Genomic DNA, 14,484 nt, shown 5'->3' with positions numbered 1-14,484 from the left:
ACATGTTCTTATACTCTGATTAGTTTTTTAGTAGTCATTTTCAAAGATTAGCAGTGGGGAAAGCATTTTTGGGTTTATGTACTGTACACCTGTTCCCAGTGACGCCATCACCGCGCGACATCGTAGGTCCATACCGTCTTGTTATTCAGCAACCCGACCGTCTAAAAACCACTTAGTTATCGACACACGTTCTGAGACTCTTATTAGTTTTTCAGTAGTCAATTTCAAAGATTAACAGTGGGAAAACATTTTTCTCTGTATGAAATTAACATTAGACCGTCTTTTTGTCACTTCACAGTACAGCACTGTACCGTGCGTTTCAGAGCGTTGCCTGTCTCATATTAGTGACGTCGTCTCCGCGCGACACCGGAGATCCGTACCGTGTTGTTGTTATTCAGCAACCCGATCGTCTCCACTCTGTTATCGACACACGTTCTTCTACTCTAATTTGTCTTTCGGTTGTTTTATGTCGTTTTGATTGACGTGGATTCATTATTTTGAAAATATGGATATTGCGGAGGGTCACGCCGCTGACAATAGAACGACGACGGCGGACTCGGCTCTGTCGGCGACGCAGAGACGAGCCGAGATCCGCCGGAGGAAGCTGCTCCTGAATTCCGAGGATAGGATGAAGAGAATTGTAGGCTACACCAAGAGCGATGCTGACAAGAACGGTATGTAAATTGACGGGCTTATATTTTGCTACGTTAGCGATAGCTGCATCTACCCAAAACCGAGGTGGCGACGGAAACGTGACGTCACAAAGAGCGAACGGGCCATTTTGAAATTAAATGTAATTAATCATACTTGTTGGTGGTGTTTTTTATAAATAATCTTCTCTGTGTCATAACGAACGCTTTATTTTATATGTTTGCGATTTTTCATGATGTACAATGAAAAACAAACGAAGACGGTATTTCCCAACCAAATACCCGGATGTTCGACGCCATTTGTCATGTGGAATTCGATCTGGGTATTATCCCACCAACACTATATTATAGTAGCATATTAAATAAACCAATTAAATTAATGTCAATGTATGTTGTCACTTGACAGTCACGGGATAAGTTTTTCTGTGGGTGAGCAGGGGCAGCCACACGCAGGCCAGCGTTCACTCAACCCGGAAGTAACTCATATAGATAGAAAGCTAGCCAGCTAGCTAATAGATATCAAATAATAAGATAGCTAGACAGCTATTTGATAGCTAGCTAAGTAGCTAGCCAGCCATCTAATATGTCATGCATATTCGCATATTTGACAATAAAGCTGACTTTGACTTTAATAGATAGCTAGCTAGGTAGCTAGCTAGCCAGCTATATAGCAAATACAATGATAGCTCGACTTACGAAGTTAATTGGTTCCCAGAAAATGTGCGTAAGGATGAAAAGTGTGTCTTCCAAATATTAGTTTCCCATAGGAAACCATTAAAATGAGAATAATCCGTTCCCAGGTCCCCATAAAACATATTTTTTTAAATTGATGTCATGTATATTAGCATATTTGACAATAAAGCTGACTTTGGCTTTTGACTTTGTTGTTTTGTCTTCATCTCTGTGAATAAAGTGAATCATTAGAAATAGGTTAAAAGCATATTTTATTGGATTTTGCGTTGTTCTGACTTATATGCAGTGGGGTCACCCCGGCGTCAAGCAGAACCCCGCTTCCACCTAGAACTGGACCGGACCGATGCGTGGTCGTCTTCCAAACCCTCCCCAAGACCCTCCTCCTTCCTTCCGGAGTCAATCAAGCTATCCCGCGGATCCACCCCAGAAATGAAGGACTCGGACGACGCTACGTTGACGACGGACGTCCACTTGCGAGGGATCCGCCATCAGTCCAAGGCGGAGAAAATGGCGGGAGATGACCCCCCCGCCGCCGGCGTCCATCAGTACCTCTCGCGCTTCGACGATGCTATGAAGCTAAGGGGTCAGTTGGCCAATGAGAAGCAGGCGCAGGACGGCCAAGCCGAAGGCGACGACTTTGACCCTTTTGACGTCTTCAGGCTGGTGTGCAGCGTCCTCCTCGCCGTTTTTGTGCGGGTGTTTGTCTGCAAGTATCTGGTAAGTTGTCACGCGTGTGTGATTGATGTTATTTTACATTGTCACAACATAGTGATGCTTTATTGATCTTTTTTGTGATTTTAGTCGATATTTGCTCCATTTCTGACGCTGGAACTGGCTTTTATGGGTTTGTCCAAATACTTTCCAAAGGTGGGTGTATTATTATTATTATTATTATTATTATTATTATTATTATTATTATTATTATTATTATTAGCTGGCTACCTGGCTATATTAGCTATATAATAGCTGGCTATCTAGTGGCTAGCTAGCTAACTTTCCATCTATTTGAGTTACTTCCGGGTTGAGTGAACGCTGGCGAATGAAAACAGTTGACGATTTTGACTTTTGCGGTTCCAGATGGAGAAGAAAGCGCAAACCACCATGCTAACCGCCGCCCTGCTGCTATCGGGCATCCCCGCCGAGGTCATCAACCGCTTCATGGACACGTACCGGCGGATGGGCGACGTCTTCGCTGACCTCTGCGTCTACTTCTTCACATTCATCTTCTCTCATCAAGTTCTGCTGCTTTTCGGCTCCGACGCCGATCAACCGAATTGAACAAAGCGGGATTGCGTTTCGGCAAGGACAGTTAGCGATAGAATAGATAGATAGCGATGCACTTTATTGAGACAGGACAACAAGTCAAACAAACGTGCAGAATCGATAGTCGATTAGTGAACTCGCCTGTGTACATTTTTGCTTTTCAGCATGTACTTTGATGTTTTTTAAGCTGTATTGCTGCAACAATAATACTAGCTCACAAAAACACCACAACTCACACTTGGAAGCTTACAGCTTGCCCGATGACACTTATCACACACTTCATTTGTTTGTGTTATCTTAAATACAATAAAAAAAATTTTTTTTATGTGAAACCCATAATTAAGAAATGGGGGTGTTTTGGGGAATGGAGGAGTACTGTACTTTGCACTTCAGCACCCGCTATGCGAATGGATAGCTAATAGCTAGCAAATAGATAGCTAATAGCTAGGATAAGGATAGCTAATATCATGTGACTGTAAAGTGTCCTTGAGAGTTTTGAAAGGCGCTTATAAATGAAATGTATTATTATTATTTTGATAGCTAGCGAATCGATAGCTAATAGCTCGCAAATACCGATACTCTGTCAACATTTTGTATAGTTTCACAATCGGGGGGCTGACTTATGTGTGATTTCAGTGGTGAATGAAACTTAAAGTGAATAAAGTGAGGTCAATGCGCTAACCGCCCATCTTTATACATACAAATGTGAAATAATTCAGTGTTGATGTAGTACAAGCATTAAAACTCAAGTCAAACGATTTCTGTGACACGGTGTTTTGTTTGAATAGGTTGACTAATTATCAAATGGTTTATTTGAATGAATATTGTAGGATATTATCCGAAATACTGTCGTTAATTTTAACGAAATCCATACATGCCCAATTGTAAATAAAGAAGAACACCTCCCACCACTAGGTGGCACATTAACAAAGCAAGGTGCCACATAGTCACAACATGTGTCGCACTTTGATGACGCAACGATTTTGAACGGAAGCACCCCGCGATCCCCCGTCAAGGCGCCGCCGCCTCACTCACTCATTGGAATTGTTTCACGACGTTTACGATGGGTCGCGATTCGCGGTACGTCCGAGAGTATGTTAAATTCATTTTCTTCTTTTCAAATATTTTAATTTATTTAATCTTGTGTTATGAAATTGTTTAGAATTGTCGCACGCCGCTCGCTACAAGGATAATCTGAATAGCGAACGTTAGCATGCTAACTACGCTGTTTTGCCGTCAACTCCAAGCAAAAAAAATGCCCGCCAAGTCTCGCATTTTTCACACGAACGTTTCATGTTCGCCATTTAATCTACTCTCGCGTTGACCTTTTTTTAGACATTACAGGAAGCGCTCGACGTCTCCGCGGCGCTCCGGCAGCCGCTCGAGGAGTCGCTCTCCGGACAAACGCTCCAAAAAGGACGACCGGGACCGAAGCCGGAGGGAGAGGTCGCGCAGCCGAGACCGGCGCAGGTCTCGTTCCCGTTCCCGAGACAGAAAGAGGGCCAGGTGAGCCTCAATCAATCACATTTACATTTTTATTGATCATCCGTCCTAATACAATCGCATCCAATCCAGGAAAACTTTTCCATCAAGTAGGGATGTGACAAAAGTATTCAATCATAATTCATCACACATTTTCTAATACCATATCAAAGTGCATTTAAATAGATTTCAAATGATGTATAGAATATTGTTCAATGACAAATATAAGGAAATAATGGATTTTTTGATTTTGGAAATATGAGGGGATTTTCTGCCTGTAATGAAACAGTTAAAACAATGAAAATCTGTGACTGAGTTCTTTATTACAGTTTAAACTCTCACAACGTTCTTAATTTTTGGCAGATCTTAGCCAGTAAGGTACCATTGGAAAGCTTTTGAAATTCTAAACAAGGACAGAGAACACAATGAAAAATAGCACTTGTATGAGTTATAAAAATACAAGTTATTCACCTTTCTAAACTGTAGTGTACGCAAAAAGAGCGTAAATGTTGATCCATTTTTTTCCCCGTTTCTTGTATTGGGAAATTTCCAGAATCAGCATGGAGGGAAACGTGTAACACGTCATCATAAACTGCGTAACTTGGAAAATCCCACCAAAAAAACGATGACGTACTCCACAAAAATGCAATGATATACAACTGCGAGTACAGAGCGCGCTCGCTTCACTGGACAGAAACAATGGCGGTGGAATATAGCCAACTGTCGCGTACCTACATCAAATTGTCTTGATTGTTCTTCTGGGCAGACGTTCCAGAAGCAGGGAAAGGAGGAGGTCCAGAAGCCGAGAACGCAAGAGGTCCGGCAGCAGAGGACGAACCAGAAGGTCGCGCTCGGCCAGCCCCGGCAAGAGCAGGAAAACGGATGAAAAGTCTGCCTTTCTTCACCAGCAAAAATAGCAATTTGCACACTTTTGCTACGTTCTCATTTGTTCTCTCGATCTTCTTTGCAGGTCAAAGAGCAAAGAGAAAGAAAACCTCGACGTTGTATCCGACCGGAAGAAAATTAAGGAGGAAAAGGAGGAGGAGAAAGTTGAGGATGTAAGTTTTTGACAGAAATGGCTCCAGAGGTCCCAAAGAAAATAATCATCATAATCATAATACATTTAATTTCTAAGCGCCTTTCAAAACTGTGGGTCAGCAGCGGCAGCCACGCGCGCTAGCATTCACTCACCTCAGAAGTAACTCAAATAGATAGAAAGCTAGCTCGCTAGGTAATAGATAGCTAATAATAATAATAACAATAATACATTTCCTTTATAAGCGCCTTTCAAAACGCTCAAGGTCACTTTACAGTCACGGGATGAGTTAGATAGCTAGCTAGCTAATAGTTAGCTAACAGATAGCTACATAGAAAGCCAGCCAACCAGCCAGATAGCAAACAGACAGCAAATAGATCCCCAAAATGCTCATATATGTCAAAAAATATCAAATCTCTAAAGAAAGTGGCTTTGTGTGTTTCCACAGCAACAAGACTTTGACCAGAACAAGCTGGAGGAGGAGATGAGGAAACGTAAAGAACGTGTGGAGAAGTGGCGCGAGGAGCAGCGCAAAAAGGCCATCGAGAACATCGGCGAGCTCAAGAAGGAGCTGGAGGAAATGAAGCAGGGCAAAAAATGGAGCCTGGAAGACGACGACGGTGAGCGCGCGTCGCCGCACCAAAATCGCATTCGCTTCCTAACGCGCACGTCGGCGTCCTCGTAGACGATGACGAGGACGCGTCCGTTCCGATGGAGGCGGTCGAGGAGGATGAAGACGAGGAGGCGGAAAGCAAAACGGAGGTCAAAGAAACCCAAGTCCAGGAGGAAAAGATGGAGCAAGACGAGAAGGACTCGGAAGCCCCCGTCGAGAAGCAGGACGACGACGTGGAGGACGACGGCATCGACCCGCTGGACGCTTACATGGAGGAGGTGAAGCAGGAGGTGAAGAAGTTCAACATGGGAGGCCTCAAAGGAAACGACAAGGTGCGTGGAAAGTCCCCTCAATTGATGCCAAGTCGGCCATTTTGCCTTGGGGCAAACTTTCAGTAAACGTCCATGATGACAACATGCATGAAAAAATCTCAATTTGATCGTTTTGAGAAGGGCCTACTTGGCTTATAATAAAATTCTTCTTCTTCTTCTTCTTCTTCTTCTTCTTCTTCTTCTTCTTCTTCTTCTTCTTCTTCTTCTCTTCTTCTTCTTCTTCTTCTTCTTCTTCTTATTATTATTATTATTTAAAAATTGTTCTCAACAGAAGGGAGCAACCGTCACAAAAGTGGTGACGGTGGTGAAGACCAAAAAAGGACCTCACACTCAGAAGAAAAAAGGAGAACTGATGGAGAACGACCAGGACGCCATGGAGGTGAGCTAACATCCCCCTCGCCGCCGCTCATTTTTGCCCCAAAGTCATACATCAAAATAAAATAAAAAAAAAAAGAGTATCAAATAGGTTCAAATGGAGTAGCTAATTAACAAGAATATCATTATATCAACATAAGCTCTCTGTTTGCTATTAAGCTAGCTAGCTCTCTATTTGCTATATAGCTGGCTAGCTATTATACTACTAATAATACGTTTCATTTCTAAGCGCCTTTCAAAACTCTCAAGGTCACTTTTCAGTCACAGGATAAAGTTTTTCTGTGGGAGAGCATCAACAGTCACACTCAACCCAGATGTAACTCAAAAAGATAGAAAGCTAGCTAGGAGATAGCCAATAGATTGGCAGCTAGACAACTAGCTATTTAACTAATAGCCAGCCATATAGCTAGCTAGCTAGCTAACAAAAAGGCTAACGCCGCCCCTCCCGTTGCAGTACTCGTCGGAGGAGGAGGAAGTGGACCTTCAGACGGCGCTGACGGGCTTTCAGACCAAACAGAGGAAAGTTCTGGAACCCGTGGACCACGGCAAGATCCAGTACGAGCCCTACCGCAAGAACTTTTACGTGGAGGTTCCCGATCTGGCCAGGATGTCCCCCGAGGGTTGGTACCACACGTACGTCCGGCCTCCGTTTTTGGAATGTGACGCCACGGCGATCGGTTGCAGAGGTCAACACGTACCGCTTGGAACTGGAGGGGATCAACGTGAAGGGGAAAGGTTGCCCCAAGCCCATCAAAACTTGGGTGCAGTGCGGCGTCTCCATGAAGATCCTCAACGCCCTCAAGAAGTCAGTCGGCAACCACAAAAAATCATCATCATCATCATCATAAATGTCAAAGGTCACGTTGTTCTCCTGGGCCTTCCAGGCAGAGCTACGACAAGCCCACCCCCATCCAGGCGCAGGCCATTCCCGCCATCATGTCGGGCCGAGACCTCATCGGCATCGCCAAGACGGGCAGCGGCAAAACCATCGCCTTCCTTCTGCCCATGTTCAGGCACATCCTGGACCAGAGCCCTCTGGAGGAAGCCGAGGGTCCTATCGGTAAGCTCCGCCCACCCTTACTCCAAACCATAATAATAATGGGAAACGGGGTTTTTATGTCTCGGTTTTCAAACAAAAATCGGTTCTCAAAAAAACCGAGCGCACCTGAATGCACCATTCCCCTCCGCTTCCGTATATGTACATCACTTCCTGGTGTCGCATCTCATTATGACTGGTACATTATAATATTCCATTTCATTTTTAAGCGCCTTTCAAAACTCTCAAGGACACTTTACAGTCACAGGATCAGTTAGATAGATAGCGAGCTAATAGCTAGCAGCTAATAGCTAGCTAACAAATAATAATAATACATTTCATTTCTAAGCGCCTTTCAAAACTCTCGAGGACGCCTTACAGTCACAGGATCAGTTAAATAGATAGCGAGCTAATAGCTATCAGCTAATAGCTAGCTAACGAATAATAATAATAATAATAATAATATATTTCATTTCTAAGCGCCTTTCAAAACTCTCGAGGACGCTTTACAGTGACACGATAAGTTTTTCTGCAGGTCAGCAACCACAGCGTCCACTCAACCCGGAAGTAACTCAAATAGATAGAAAGCTAGCTTGCTAGCTAACTAATAAATAGCTAATAATAATACATTTCATTTACAAACGCCTTTCAAAACTCTCAAGGACACTTTACAGTCAGGATATTTTTTTCTGCGGGTGAGCAGTGGCAGCCACACACGCCAGCGTTCACTCAACCCGGATGTAACAAAGTAAAAAAAAAAAACATAAAAAAACTAAATAACAAATATGACAACAAAAGACACAGAGAGTCATTCGTTCTTCAGCACTTTCTGTACCCTCATTGTGACATGAAGCAGTTCTAGATGAAAGAGGAGAGGATCAAAGCATCCTTTTCAGCAGTGGATCAGGGACGTCATGGTGGAAGCAAACACGCAATAAGGTCTATTTTGTGTCGTTTTAAGGCTCGAAAATGATGTTTTATGGGGACCCGGGAACGGATTATTCTCATTTGAATGGTTTCTCATGGAACCATGTGTAGAAAAAAACCCTTGCCGTGTCTCTGTTTGCCCCCCCTAGCCGTGATCATGACGCCGACAAGGGAATTGGCCCTGCAGATCACTAAAGAGTGCAAAAAGTTCTCCAAGTCGCTGGGCCTGCGGGTGGTCTGCGTCTACGGCGGGACGGGAATCAGCGAGCAGGTCAAAGGCCGCGTCCACACCAAAAAAAACGGGCGACGTTTAACGCCCGACGCCATTTTGATCACCAGATTGCCGAGTTGAAGCGAGGGGCCGAGATCATCGTGTGCACGCCGGGAAGAATGATTGACATGTTGGGCGCTAATAGCGGTGAGTCAACCCGCGTTTTGATCACATATTTTTCGCCCGTCACCCAATCATTGAACACCCTAAACAAACCCAAAAAAAATGCATCTGTCGCCATAATGCGGGTGCGACACTGACAGGAAAACTACGGTGAGCGCACCCGTGGTTTGACCGTGTTTTTGTGGCTTCCACACATGCGAGGTAATCTCTGTTGTTCCCCTTCTTTGTAGGTTCGATAATGCTCGAGCAGGGCGCCGTCCGTCCGTCCGTCCGTCTCTCTTTGTTTTGTTATCTTGAGGCGCTTTTCTGACTTTTTCAGGTCCCTCGCCGAGATGGTACGCAAGACCTGAACCCCCCCCCCCCCCCCCCCCAAAAAAAAAAAAGACAAAGTAGTCCACGCCCCATAAAATTTATGATTATTATTATTATGAATCATTGACTGGCAGATGATGTGCAAAAATGTGTCCACTCCTGTGCCAGCGTTTTTGTCATTGTCACTCAAATTGCACGACCTATAGAATATTGAGTTTTAGGATGACATCAACATTCAATTCAGCGTAAAAAAAAACCTTAGATGGTATTCTTTCAACAGAAAAAAAAGAGTTAATTCCTAAATTATATGGGTCTGAAGTTATCTGAGCTTGAAGTGGGGGCAGCTGTACAAAATACAATACATACATTGATTTTTATAGCAACTAAAACTGGAACAAAGCGCTAACATGGACAAAATGCAAATGCTGCCCTCTCGTGGAAGGAGAAAAACATTGCCAGAGGTTTGACCAGCTCTTTATCGGCACCCCCACAAAAAAAAAATAAAAATTTGGGAACGGTGCTCCATGTAACACTTTTCAATTCCTGTATATATTATTTATTATTTACTCCTTGCTATTTATGATTTATTTTTTTATTTACTATTAACTATTATTTTTTACTATTCATTATTTACTTTTTACTATTTATTTTTTCTTATTTATTGTTTACTTTTCACTATTATTGTTTTTTTATATTTACTCTTTATTGTTTATTTCTTATTTACTTTTTACTGTTCATTATTTTTTTATATTTACTTTTTACTAATATTGTTTTTTATATTTACTATTTATTATTTAGCAATATTTATTATTGACTATTTCTTCTTTTTTACTGTTTATTATTTCCTTTTGACTATTATTTCTACCAGCTTTGATGTGATTGCCGAGTTGCATGTGACGCGCGTTTGTCCCCGTCGGCGCAGGTCGCGTCACCAACCTGCGGCGAGCGACCTACGTGGTGCTGGACGAGGCGGACCGCATGTTCGACATGGGCTTCGAACCGCAGGTGGGCGTCAGCGCCGGACGGGCCTCCCTCCACCCCAACCCGCCGCCTTGATCCCAAAAAAGCAGCTAACCATTGCTTCCCGCCAAGGTTATGCGCATCGTGGACAACATCCGTCCGGACCGGCAGACGGTGATGTTCTCCGCCACCTTCCCCCGAGCCATGGAGGCTCTGGCTCGGAGGATCCTGGTCAAGCCGCTGGAGATCCTGGTGGGCGGGCGCAGCGTGGTCTGCTCCGACGTGGAACAGCACGTGGTAAGAATAACCACCATCATCATCATCACACATTTCAGTTAGAAGCGCCTTTCCTCATACTCTCAAGGTCACTTTCCAGTCTACAGGAGCAATTTTTCTGTGGGTGAGCAGTGGCAGCCACATGCGCCAGCGTTCGCTCAACCCAAAATAACTCAAATAGAATAGTGAAGGGAAAAAAAGAACAAGAATAGTAAGACAAATAGATAGAAAGCTAGCTAGCTAGCAAGCCAATAGATAGCTAACAGCTAGCCAGCCAGATAGCTATTGTACGGTATTATAGTAATAATACATTTGATTTCTAAGTGCCTTTCAAAACTCTCAAGGTCACTTTACAGGCACAGGATCAGTTTCTTTCTGTGGGTGAGCAGCGGCAGCCACACGCGCCAGCGTTCACTCAAGTCCATAGAAAGCTAGCTAGCTGATAGCTAATAGCCAGCTAGACAGCCAGCTACATAGCTAGTAGATAGCCAGCTAGTTAGCTAGCTATATAACCAGTTAAATAGCGAGCAATATTCTGCGGGTCCTGGAATTCGAGTGACAATGACAAAAACCCTGGCACCGGAGTGGACTGTTTGACGTTTTGTGACGCGCAGCTGGTGATCGAGGAGGACCAGAAGTTCCTGAAGCTGCTGGAGATCCTGGGCCACTATCAGGAAAAGGGCTCGGTCATCATCTTTGTGGACAAGCAGGAGCACGCCGACGGGCTCCTCAAAGACCTGATGAAGGCCTCGTACCCCTGCTTGTCCCTGCACGGAGGTGGCGTTCAAGTTGCCCCCTTCCTCCTTCCTCCTTCCTCCTCGTTTTCACGCCGCTTTGTCGTCCAGGCATCGACCAGTACGACCGCGACAGCATCATCAACGACTTCAAGAGCGGCGCCTGCCGCCTGATGGTGGCCACGTCGGTGGCGGCGCGAGGCCTGGACGTCAAGCAGCTCATCCTGGTGGTCAACTACAACTGCCCCAACCACTACGAGGACTACGTGCACAGGGCCGGGCGCACGGGACGGGCCGGCAACAAGGTCCGCTTGCCAATCAATCCATAAAAAGATGGCGGAGGGTCTTCACGTACGCTCATTCCAGGGCTACGCCTACACCTTCATCACGGAGGACCAAGTCCGATACGCCGGTGACATCATCAAAGCCTTGGAACTGTCCGGTTCTGCCATCCCGGCCGATTTGGAGCAACTTTGGGCCTCCTTCAAAGATCAACAGAAGGCGGTAAGAGGCTCAATTTGGGAGATTTTATGGATTTGCGCTCAAAGCTTGGGTTTTCCACCATAATCCCTTCCAGAAAGTCAATGTCATCAATGTCTGCTTTCTTTTAAAAAATGATATTATACAATAATACAAACATGCCTGCTCACAATGGGGATCGAACACAAGGAGGTGACATATAAGGAAGCAGAAGGGAATCCAGTGGTGCATTCAGGTGCGCTCAGTTTGGTCCATAACGCTTTTTTTGTTGTAAAACGAGACATACATTTTGGGTTGAGAACTGAGATGTTGTAAAACCAAAGTTTTACTGTAAAAACTTTATTTAACAACACTAATGCGCCGGTCGTAATGAGATGCGACACCAGGAAGTGATGTACGTATAAGGAAGTGGAGGGGAGTGGTGCATTCAGGTACGCTGGTTTTTTTAAGAAGCGATTTTCGGTTGAAAACCGAGACCAAAAAAACCAATTGGTCGCGAACCGAAATTTTTGAAAAACGTTTGACTGTAAAAACTTTATTTAACAACACTAATGCGTCAGTCATAATGTCATGCGATACCAGGAAGTGACTACTTATAAGGAGGGGAGTCGAGTGGTGCATTCAAGTGTGCTCGTTTTTTTTTTTTGATAACCAATTTTTGGTTGAAAACCAAGACGTAAAAAACATGAAATTTTGGGTCGAGAACTGTAATGTTTGAAAACCAAAGTTTGACAGTTGATTTGATTTCATTTGATTTGTTTGTTTGTTTTGTCAGGAGGGCAAGTCCATCAAGAGCAGCAGCGGCTTCTCGGGCAAAGGCTTCAAGTTCGACGAGACGGAGCACGCCTTGGCCAACGAGAGGAAGAAGCTGCAGAAGGCGGCGTTGGGCCTGCAGGATTCCGACGATGAGGACGGCGCTCTGGATGTGAGGGAACACCCCCCCCCCCCCCCAAAAAAAAAAAAAACAACAACAACAACAACACCAAAACACCTCCACTTTTTTCAGATTGAGGAGCAGATCGAGAGCATGTTCAACTCCAAGAAGCGCGTGAAGGATCTGATGGCTCCCGGGGCGTCGGCGGCCGGCTCGGGAGGCGGTTCGGGGGCCACCCTGAGCGGGCTGGCCGGACTCGGACCCACGTCTGCCGGGAACATCCAGAAACTGGAGATGGCCAAGCGGCTGGCGCTCAAGATCAACGCCCAGAAGAACTTGGGAGCAGAAGCTCAGGTTTTGGGTCATCCGTTGGAATGTTTTTGGGGTTTTGTTTTTTGTGGCCTAAACCCCCGAGCCGACCCCGATCCAGGACGTGATGCAACAGGCCACCAACGCCATCCTGCGCGGCGGCACCATCATGACGCCGTCGGTGTCGGCCAAGACCATCGCCGAGCAGCTGGCGGAGAAGATCAACGCCAAGCTCAACTACACGCCGGTGGAGAAGCTGGAGGAGGAACGGCAGGCGGCCGAGCAGTCCGAGACCGTCAAGCGCTACGAGGAGGAGCTGGAGATCAACGACTTCCCGCAGGTCCGTCAGGCCTCCTTTTTGATATCTTCTCATCGATGGATTCCAGCAAAATGCGTTGTTTTGTTTGTTTGTTTTGCGCAGACGGCCAGGTGGAAGGTGACGTCCAAGGAAGCCCTGCAGAGGATCGGCGAGTACTCGGAGGCCGCCATTACCATCAGGGGGACTTACTTCCCTCCGGGCAAGGAGCCCAAGGAGGGCGAGCGCAAGATCTACTTGGCTATCGAAAGTACGCCACAAAGATTTGTATTTGTATGGATTTTTTTCGTCATGTCACCTGAATGGCGTCTTCCTTTCTAGGCGCAAACGAACTGGCGGTGACCAAAGCCAAAACGGAGATCACACGTCTCATCAAGGAAGAACTCATCAGATTAGTAAGTAGCACGTTAGCTCATTCACTGCCAGACGATGTGCCAAAAAAGGTGTCCACTCCAGTGCCTGGGCTTTTTCTCACTGTCACTCAAATTGCAGGACCCACAGAAAATGGGGTTTGTTCGCTACATAAACAGCGTTAGAAACTTTAGACTCTCTTCTTTCATCGAAAAAAAAAAAGAGTTAATTCCTAAATAATGTGGGTCTGGAGTTATTTGAGCTTGAAATGGGGGCGGATGTACTAAATACAATGCAATACATACATGGCAATTTATATCGCGCTTTAACAACAGCTGAAATTAAATGGATTATTATTATTATTTGTATTAGTAGTAGTAGTAGTATTAGTATTATTGGTATTCTTAGTATCTCAGCTTGAAATGGGGGCGGCTGTTCAAAATACAATACAATACATACACATTGGTTTATATAGCGCTTCAACAATAGCTAAAGCCGGAACAAATCGCTAACATGAGAAAAAAGGGAAATACTGCCCCCTTGTGGAAAGGCAAAAACATTGCCAGAGGTCTGGCCAGCGCTTTATCGGCACCCAAGGATGAAGAGGGAAAAAAACAACCCGAACGCGTTCGGGAATGGCGCTCGACGTCATATTTTCAATTCCCTCATAAATTCATGAATGGCAGTGAATGAGTTAGCGGCAAATATTGCGATTTACATCAAACATGGACTCATTCTGAAATATTTTCCTTTTTTTGCAGCAAAACTCCTACCAGCCCACCAGCAAAGGACGATACAAAGTCTTGTAAAAGAATATTTTGTCTGTTTTTGTTTTTAAATACATAATGCTTTCTTCACAGCTGATTCATTGGTGATAATGATACATGGAAATACCTCCTAGCTCCAAATCCACAAGTCATCAATAAACATTTTCATTATTATTTTTTTTTTTTGGTATTAAAAAAAAACCAAATCATTTTAATATTTTAACCCCTCCCCTTTAATAAATCATAATCTCTGTGAGCAGGATTTGTATTTTCTTGACGTTTCATTTGTATTAATATGTGTGTC

General features: G+C 44.6%; 2 protein-coding genes across 3 annotated transcripts; both read left to right on the top strand.

Annotated features, from left to right (window-relative positions):
• The first annotated feature begins 355 nt into the window (after positions 1–355).
• camlg (calcium modulating ligand) lies at positions 356–3,358 on the top strand. The gene is made up of 4 exons (XM_089017066.1): positions 356–674; positions 1,630–2,060; positions 2,145–2,210; positions 2,421–3,358. The coding sequence occupies exons 1-4, from the start codon at positions 506–508 to the stop codon at positions 2,619–2,621; spliced, it is 867 nt and encodes a 288-aa protein (XP_088873192.1). The 5' UTR covers positions 356–505; the 3' UTR covers positions 2,622–3,358.
• A 212-nt stretch (positions 3,359–3,570) lies between these two features.
• ddx46 (DEAD-box helicase 46) lies at positions 3,571–14,387 on the top strand. 2 transcript variants are annotated; one of them, XM_089017084.1, is made up of 23 exons: positions 3,571–3,686; positions 3,942–4,112; positions 4,855–4,977; positions 5,059–5,146; positions 5,573–5,744; positions 5,810–6,069; positions 6,341–6,448; positions 6,899–7,064; positions 7,129–7,249; positions 7,329–7,504; positions 8,557–8,678; positions 8,747–8,825; positions 10,036–10,118; positions 10,206–10,370; positions 10,964–11,126; positions 11,195–11,388; positions 11,450–11,587; positions 12,339–12,488; positions 12,570–12,791; positions 12,868–13,086; positions 13,168–13,312; positions 13,384–13,457; positions 14,175–14,387. In XM_089017084.1, exons 1-23 carry the CDS (start codon positions 3,670–3,672, stop codon positions 14,220–14,222), a joined length of 3,204 nt encoding a protein of 1,067 aa, XP_088873210.1. In that variant the 5' UTR covers positions 3,571–3,669; the 3' UTR covers positions 14,223–14,387. The 2 variants fall into 2 exon arrangements, with proteins under 2 accessions (XP_088873210.1, XP_088873209.1); XM_089017083.1 differs by having other exon boundaries at positions 3,591–3,698.
• Positions 14,388–14,484: the final 97 nt, after the last annotated feature.

The sequence above is a fragment of the Hippocampus bargibanti genome, linkage group LG16 (genome assembly GCF_051943395.1).
Source record: "Hippocampus bargibanti isolate YZ-2025 linkage group LG16, ASM5194339v1, whole genome shotgun sequence".
Lineage (NCBI taxonomy): Eukaryota > Metazoa > Chordata > Actinopteri > Syngnathiformes > Syngnathidae > Hippocampus > Hippocampus bargibanti.
This window is presented reverse-complemented; position numbering and strand designations above follow the sequence as displayed.

What these genes read in the sequence shown, in the direction of transcription:
- camlg (XM_089017066.1), top strand. Translation starts at nt 506, where the DNA reads ATGGATATTGCGGAGGGTCACGCCGCTGACAATAGAACGACGACGGCG. An exon ending in GAGCGATGCTGACAAGAACG is followed by an intron (nt 675 to 1,629) that starts GTATGTAAATTG and finishes ACTTATATGCAG; the next exon opens with TGGGGTCACCCCGGCGTCAA. An exon ending in TGTTTGTCTGCAAGTATCTG is followed by an intron (nt 2,061 to 2,144) that starts GTAAGTTGTCAC and finishes TTGTGATTTTAG; the next exon opens with TCGATATTTGCTCCATTTCT.
- ddx46 (XM_089017083.1), top strand. Translation starts at nt 3,670, where the DNA reads ATGGGTCGCGATTCGCGGTACGTCCGAGA. An exon ending in GATTCGCGGTACGTCCGAGA is followed by an intron (nt 3,699 to 3,941) that starts GTATGTTAAATT and finishes ACCTTTTTTTAG; the next exon opens with ACATTACAGGAAGCGCTCGA. An exon ending in CATGTTGGGCGCTAATAGCG is followed by an intron (nt 8,826 to 10,035) that starts GTGAGTCAACCC and finishes CCGTCGGCGCAG; the next exon opens with GTCGCGTCACCAACCTGCGG.